The sequence below is a fragment of the Bidens hawaiensis genome, unplaced genomic scaffold (genome assembly GCF_021521415.1).
Source record: "Bidens hawaiensis isolate Kalapana, Puna unplaced genomic scaffold, B.hawaiensis_p1.1 tig00005567_1, whole genome shotgun sequence".
Taxonomy (NCBI): domain Eukaryota; kingdom Viridiplantae; phylum Streptophyta; class Magnoliopsida; order Asterales; family Asteraceae; genus Bidens; species Bidens hawaiensis.
The window spans coordinates 462,033-470,194 of record NW_027491360.1 but is presented as its reverse complement, the minus strand read 5'-3'; the positions used below and the strand labels follow the sequence as shown (position 1 = coordinate 470,194).

Below are 8,162 nucleotides of genomic sequence, written 5' to 3'. Positions count from 1 at the left end.
CGAAAATAAGACCAAAGAAAAAAGTGAGAGGGAAACTATTTTTATGGGAGCATAATATACACTTTTTTGTACGATTCTCACTAATAATACTAGTTTTGGATAAAGACGCCCTTATACATACACACATGGGGTGTAGTTTATGTACAAACTAAAATGCCTTGCAAAGCATATGAATTGAAGAAAATAACGGTGACATAAATTGTAATATGATCAACTTAATTACTCTATTTATATAGTAATTAATTTAGCTATAAATAATGACTCTAGTTAATGAATAATTAAGCTACAAAAGATCAAGTAATTGATTACACATTACAAAGTAATTATTCTAGTTATATGAGCCATTACACTTTGTATTAACTTGGGTTATATTATACGTAAACAGTGGCGAAGCTTGGGTTTAGTCACGGGGTGACCGGAGTCACGAACTCAAAAATTTCTGGGTCAACGATTCGGTTCGAGTCTGGTCAGATCAAAGAATATGACATCTATATATCTAATTTTTCTTCATTTATTCAAACGATTGTTCTTACAATAAAAAACAAAATATTTTTTAACCAATAAAAACCTAAAATATTCATGATAATGCGAGAGGAAGGTGAGTAGGGATAAGCAAAGTATCGGTACCGGTACCGAATAGGTACCAAAGTTTTAAGTTTCGGTACCGGTATTTCCCAAATTTTACCTTCAATACCGGTACCGAACCGATATTTTTGTATCGGTACCGGTATAAAAAACTTGTGATTTTCGGATTTAGGATTTCGGTACCGGTACCGATCTCATCCCTAAGTGAATACTTAACTCGAAACGACGCTTCAAACAACTTGATTTTTGTTAATTAAAAGTTTAAACACCGAAATTGAAGCTTCCTTTAGTCGTTTGGACCACCGTTTGGAAGTAAGTTTTACATCAATCGACTCGTATTCTCATTCCGATCAAAATCCCTAAAATATCAGTTTGAAATTTGGAAAAAAACATAACGTCGTTAAGTTTTTTTTAACGGATGTCCAATGAAAATAAATAGTGTGAAAGTTGGGACCGGTGACAACTACTTTCAAAGTTGGGATTATTATCAGTCAACTGCATTAAGTTGGGATTATTAAAATCCAATTTTCCAAATAATTATAAAAACAAATCTTTTACTATTTGACTACTATTTTGTAACTTTTGTTTATAGATATTGCAAGGTTGAATAAAAAAATCAAACGATGGGGTATTATATTTAAAAAAAATCAGTGGTGACCGGCAGAATATTGGAAAAATACATTGGGGTGACCGCGCGTAATACCTATAAAAAATTCAAAGAAAATCGCGAAATTTGCCCTACTAACGGAGAAAACAGCAGCGACCGGGCCACCTCGGGTCCCCAATGAGCTACGGCCCTGTACGTAAAGCAATTATCTTTGTTGTAATTATTGTTTTATAAATAGAGTAATTATCATGTATAATTAAAGTAATTATTAAAACACAATTGCTTTAATTATAAAGCACAATTACTCTCTACTTATATGTTCAGTTATTCGATTATCTCATTAACATCATGGTTGTTTTACAAAAAAAAAAATAATTATTAAAACACAATTACTCTATTTTACTTCACATACCAACCCCTATGCGCATCACACACACGGCACACAGTATCTTCTCCAACCTGAAAACCACTTAAAAAGGAAAAAGAAAACCTTCAAAAACACATTAATTCAAACCCCTCCTTTTGACCTTATCATCATCTAATCTAATCACCAATTATTTAATTTTAACTTCACCCCAACAATAATAATAACACTCATCAAACAACAAATTCATTCATAATTCAATCCTCTATCTGTCCAGATTCATTATCCAAATCATCTGTACATAAACACACACACACAGACTCACCGCTAGCTCATCTTGTTGACTTCAACTTCTCAAAATTAGGGTTTTTTTTTCATTTTTTTTTTTAAAAACAATGGTTCGATCGGTTGGCGAGTATGTTGTCGGTAAACAGATTGGATCAGGTTCGTTTTCGACAGTCTGGCACGCGAGGCATAAGATCCACGGTACCGAAGTGGCGATTAAAGAGATTCTGACCGGAAAACTGAACCGGAAGTTGGAGGATTCTCTCATGTCTGAAATTGATATCTTGAGGAATATTAATCATCCTAATATTATTCGTCTGCACGAGATGATCAAGGTTATTTTCGTCATTTCACATGTCATTATTTTTATTATGTACTGCAAATTTAGGGCTTTTTTTTAATTTATTTATAAATATGTTTGAATTAATTAGGAGCCTGGGAAGATACATCTGGTGTTGGAGTATTGTAAAGGAGGTGACTTGTCTATGTTTATTCAAAGGCGACAAGGTCGGATTTCGAAGTCGACATCCGTGCATTTCATGCAGCAGTTAGGTATCTGTCAAGACTTAATTTAATAGTTTCTTTTAGTATTTCACATTACTGATGTTGGTGATTGAGTTGTTTATGTTTGTTTCTCTTGTAGCGGCTGGTTTGAAAGTGCTTCGTGATAATCAGATTATTCATAGAGACCTGAAACCGCAGGTCAGGATTGGTTTATTATTTGTGTCTTGTTTATGTTATTTTTAAACGCGCGATCACTCATAGTTGCTTCATTTGTTGATGAGGTTTTAAGAATTTAAAGTATTTTGGAATTGTGAGTTAGTTAACTTTGCCTATGAAAAATGAATCTTGATAAAAAATTAGACTTTTAGGATGATAACGGCTCATGACGTCCGCTGGTGCACGTATCTATTTTAACTTCAGTATTTATGTTTATTTATTGTATATCTTATGTGTTGAACAGAATCTTCTACTGTCTACAAATGATGACAGTTCAGTATTAAAGATTGCAGATTTTGGCTTTGCAAGGTAAAATAATTTTAGCATTATATAACCATGAGTCAAAGAGTCATGCTTTGTAACTTATAAATGAAAATAAAAGCTAATTATATTTGCAGGTCTTTGCAACCTAGAAACCTTGCTGAAACCTTATGTGGCTCGCCACTTTATATGGCACCAGAAATTATGCAACTTCATAAGTATGACGCTAAGGTGATATTTTCTTTAAAAGTGCAACAAATACTTTAGTTTAGTTTCTCTTTTGATGTATCTTTTATATTAACGTAGAACTCGAAACACAGGCAGATTTATGGAGTGTTGGTGCCATTCTCTTTCAACTTGTAACCGGGAGAACGCCATTCACTGGAAACAATCAAATTCAGGTTCGTAAATCTCTTATTTCACATAATGATTTTAATTAACATTTCAGCTTAATATTTTTATGACTTTTTCTAATTTATCCTCTTGCACAGTTGCTTCAAAACATCATGAAATCAACCGAGTTGCAGTTTCCTTCAGATGTGAAGGACTTAAGTCCTGAGTGCATTGATTTGTGTAGAAAATTACTGCGACAAAATCCAGGTATTTGTAACTTAAATTTTTAGAATATAACATAAATTACAGAGGCAACAAATGGTGTATGTTAGAGGTTAATTAATCCCATTTAATATAATTGATAAATTACAGTTGAATTATGAAGGCTTTATTAGTCCCTATATTTCTGATCTTGATTACTTTGACTGACAGTTGAAAGGTTAACTTTTGAGGAGTTCTTTACACACCCATTTTTCACCCAACAAAAACCTGATCAATTACCAAGGTATTCTATAAGCATTATTTTACTAGATCAGTTTTGCATGCTAAATAATTGAATATATTTCTGATATATATGCAGATATAGGAGGCCACGAAAAACAACAGAAGGGTTTTCATACCCTAAAAGCCCAGCTTTCAAGAATAAAGAAGAACATATCCAAGAAGATAATTTACCATTTAGTCTTGATTATGATTCAAATGGTCCTTATGGAAGCCCGCCTGTTATTAAGAAGTCACCTCTGAGATCTACATACGGGTTTTCTCTTGACACTGAAGCTGATAAACGAGACTCGTCAAAAGACATGGAAATTTCTTCGAGGTATAGACAAAACCCAGATAATAGTGGTTTTCGACCTGGAAACCGTAGATTGTCAGAAGGAAATCTGAAAGAATCTTTGAGATCAGTTGAGCATAGGCCTGTGACTACACATTCCAAAGGTATGCTTCCATATTTTTCCAACAACGTCTCAGTCGGGTGGGTTGGGTAACGGGTAACTTTGGTACTGGTTGGCCCAAAACATCTTGTGTCCAGATATTTTTATAAATAATCAGTGAATAACAATATTATTTTAATCAGTATACCTCTTATTTTGATTAAATTTGAATTGAGAAGTTTTAGGTATTAAGAGCATGTTTGGGATTGAGTTTGAAAAATGCTTATTGGCTTATTAGTGTTTTCAAAAAGCAAATAAGTTAAAATGTGTTTGGTAATCAAAAAAATATTTCTTAGTTTAGCTTCTTAACATGGTTAAAAAGCAGTTTCCAAAAGCCCCAAATCCTGGCTTTTCAAAATGGCTTTCTGAAAAAGCCAATAAGCATTTTTCAAACTCAATCCCAAACATGCCCTAAATATACATCTGGGCGACTTTCTTTGTTTGACTCATGTATCCCTTCTCATTTGTAGCTAATTTTTAACTACATTAGAGAGTAATCAGTTGAAATCGCCACATCTCGGATCGGATAACTTATTTAGTCATATACTTATGAACAAGTTAGTTTGGGTTATGTTTTATTTCTAGCGGATAAAATGAGTGAATTAAACAAATAAAAAGCGTATATAAGTAATTTTGCATAAAAGTAACAGAAATCTTACCACAGCTAGTGAAACGACCTTATGTGTTACGTATGAGTGAACAATAGGGAGTATATGTGTAGTAATCTGCAATATTGGCAAACCGCAGGGACCACACATGTAATTAACACTCACTATTTTGCATTGAACAGTAGTGGACTCATTAGAGATAGATGATCAAGATTATGTTCTAGTATGGGGCCCGCTCGCGGATGCATCATCTTTAGCAAGTGTTTCTAAAGCGAGCCAAATAACCGCACCTAAATCACCTTCTAGAAACACCCATTCAACATCTAGTGCACCACTGCCCATCATTGGCGGTTCCGCCAGTAAAATCTGCTCCACCGGGAGCTTTGAAAGTCAATGCTCTGCGCCCTCAGGAACATCCCACGGATCAATTGATATCATAGAACAACCGCCAGCCGACAACATGACAAGAATCAAATCATTGCATGATTGTGCCTCTGCCATCTCTGAACTTGTCCATGACAAAGTATGTGTTTTAAACATTTCTTTAGGCCTGTAAACGAACAGAATGAACATGAACATAGTGTGTTCATGTTCGTCCATTTAACTTTGACAGAACGAACATTATATTCAAGTTACATCTGACATCTTATTATTAATTTCTTTTATTTTTTGTTAAATACAGATTGTGGCGGGAAACCAGTTAGAAGCATTTTCAATTCAGCTTGTGATTCTTGCAATATGGAAGCAAGCATTGGATATATGTCACACTCAGGCAGCTTCTGCCATTAAAGTGAGTCCGAACCAAGAAACTGCAACTTTTAACACCGCCATGAAAGAACTCGATAATCTTGATATCCAAGAATGTTTGGAAACCGCCAAGTCACCACAGGATGTTTGCTGTCATATTGAGAGAATATTTCTTGGTGAAGTTGATAATGCTGAACAACTTGCCAAGATTATAGAGCCCGGTATGTGTTATAACACAATTAATATTATAAATTATTATAGTTACAAAAAGGACTAGAACAAAATATGTTAGTTAATAATTAAGCATTTTGTGAAGTTACTTATTTCTCTTCTACAGGAGATGTTGGGATGCCGGATGCAATGGAAACAATATTTCAGGCTGCCCTTGATTTCGGCAGACGTGGGGCTGTAAGTGTTCATCTGTTTGAAATTTGAATACAAACAATGTTTTTCCTTTTTTTGTTAATTTCACTTTGTTTCGTTTTGGTCATTGTACTTTTTTTTTGTACATTTTGAGTAATTAAAAGATGGTTTTTTGTTCATTTGAGTAATTAAAGGCACTCTGTAATGACCCAAATGGGCAAAAAAACCATCAATTAATTAAATGTACATTTTGAGTAAAAAGATGGTTCTTGTTCATTTTGAGTAATTAAAAATACCCTGTAATGACACAAATGGGCCAAAATAATAAAACATCTTTAGTTTTCTCAAATGTACATTTTTAGTAAAAAAAATGGTTTTTTGTTCAGTTTGAGATTTAAAAATACCTTGTAATGACCCAAATGAGCAAAAACCCTATTTCTCAAATCACTCGAATGTTCATTTTGAGTAATTAGAAGATGGTTTTTGTTCTAAATTAGAGAGATTAAAAATACCCTGTAATGACCCAAATGGGCAAAAAGAACAACTCAAATTTTTTTGTTACATTTTGAGTAATTAAAGGATGGTTGGTTGTTCATTTTGAGTATTTAAAAATACCTTGTAATGACCCAAGTTTGACAAAAAAAACATCTTTTAATCACTCAAATGTACATAGAAAGTACCAACGATTTAAACATGACAAGTGCATTGGTATTTTATGCCCAAAAACCCTATGAAAAATACACACCACTACAACAGTAAAGAAAAAATTCACTGTATCTGAGTTAATTTATCACTTAAGTAGAGTGATTTGATACTAGATAATTGTGCTGCAGTGGTTGTACCTTGTTAAATGAAAGTTGTATTATGTTCTAGACATTGTCACATTTGCTCTTGAAACATGCAAATTTAAAACGAACATAAAGGGACCAAAGATATTAAACGTTTTTGTTTCAGAAAGAGGTCAACTTTGCTATGACACTTCAATCTTTCATGTGTGTGTTGGCTTTTGTCAGGTGGACGAGTGCATGTGTTTTACTGAAAATGCAGCAGGGTATTATTCAAAAGCGGTGCGGCTGTTAACCTTTCTTCTAGTGGAAGCACCTTCACTGATTCTTAATCCGCCATTCTCGATCACAAATTCAGATCGTTATAGGCTTAGAACATATATAGATGTTCTTAACAACCGACAAAGCCATTCAAGGTCTCAAAGGATCACACTCCTCAAAAGTGGTGGTGGTGGTGGTCATGATCACCTGAGCTGAGTGTTGTTCATGTTTACACTATGGTTTGTAAAATTCTTTATTGTACAGCAAGTTATTCTTTGTGAGTTTGATTTGAATTTGGTGTTTATGAGCTCCCATTCTGGGCTTGTTCATATTCAACATTTCTGTAATTTAGACTTATGATAGCAGAAAAGAAAAAAGAAATTGGGAGCTTGAATTCTTGGTTTGAAATTGGTATGTATAATTCTGGATATGCATTACAATATTTCTCCTTTTTTTTATGAATTAACTGAAATGCTAGAATTTTAAATCAGTTCAGCCCTGTAACACATGTTTTACCAAATACTGATAAACATCGTCCAAAGCATCATTCTTGTTACAAACTAACAGTTCTTAATAATCATGGTACAATGCAAAATTGGTTTGTTGCAAAGTATGAGATGTTATTCGAGATGCATGTATGATACCGGTGATACTCAAAAGCCACTTCGTCTTTCCTGCATTACACGTCCAACTGGATCGGTTATACCCTAAAACCAAGCCATTCAGTTCGGTTAACCGGGTTTGATCACCTCCATCAACATGGGCTCACAGTCAAGGTATTCTGAAGTTGAGTTGCTCAGTTTTTTACCTGAGACTGAATTGTGATAACTTAGAAAATTAGAGAAAGACTTTTAGACTATAGAGTGCAGCCGGTCCGGGTGTCAGGTAATTTCTGGTTACCCGAATTATGCTCACCCTTGTTTGGTGCACAAGAATTGTACAAAAATAAATATTGCTTATAACATCTCAAAAGTATATGGGTTAAAATATTTGTGTTAAAGATCTTGTGAAATTTTTTATTGTGTGACGCGTTGTAATTACTAATTACACCTGAAAAAGATCACAAGTATTACTTTGATTAGAAATACTTGAATGCCATATGGTTAGAATTTGTGAAGGATTATGAGTCTAATGACTGAAAAAATTATAACTCAATAAGTTCAATGTGGTTGTGATGTGTTTGCTGAAAGGTGTTTTGTCTTTCGTTAATATTAAAATGAGGTTGGTCTCATCCGTGTTTGAAAGAATCAAAGATCCCCCTAATTAAGTGACTTACAAGTTACACAAATGACATGGAGTATTCGCAAA

General features: G+C 33.8%; 1 protein-coding gene across 2 annotated transcripts; it reads left to right on the top strand.

Annotated features, from left to right (window-relative positions):
- Positions 1–1,867: 1,867 nt before the first annotated feature.
- LOC143630132 (serine/threonine-protein kinase ATG1c-like) lies at positions 1,868–7,262 on the top strand. Of its 2 annotated transcripts, none has more exons than XM_077099215.1 (13): positions 1,868–2,176; positions 2,273–2,393; positions 2,485–2,543; positions 2,806–2,870; positions 2,960–3,053; positions 3,143–3,223; positions 3,314–3,422; positions 3,588–3,660; positions 3,736–4,094; positions 4,884–5,221; positions 5,381–5,666; positions 5,783–5,853; positions 6,822–7,262. In XM_077099215.1, the coding sequence occupies exons 1-13, from the start codon at positions 1,952–1,954 to the stop codon at positions 7,068–7,070; spliced, it is 2,130 nt and encodes a 709-aa protein (XP_076955330.1). In that variant the 5' UTR covers positions 1,868–1,951; the 3' UTR covers positions 7,071–7,262. The 2 variants fall into 2 exon arrangements, with proteins under 2 accessions (XP_076955330.1, XP_076955329.1); XM_077099214.1 differs by having other exon boundaries at positions 4,881–5,221.
- Positions 7,263–8,162: the final 900 nt, after the last annotated feature.

Coding starts and splice junctions, on each gene's coding strand:
- LOC143630132 (XM_077099214.1), top strand. CDS start 1,952: ATGGTTCGATCGGTTGGCGAGTATGTTGTCGGTAAACAGATTGGATCA. Junction 2,394..2,484: donor GCATTTCATGCAGCAGTTAG/GTATCTGTCAAG, acceptor TTTCTCTTGTAG/CGGCTGGTTTGAAAGTGCTT. Junction 3,054..3,142: donor TTCATAAGTATGACGCTAAG/GTGATATTTTCT, acceptor CTCGAAACACAG/GCAGATTTATGGAGTGTTGG.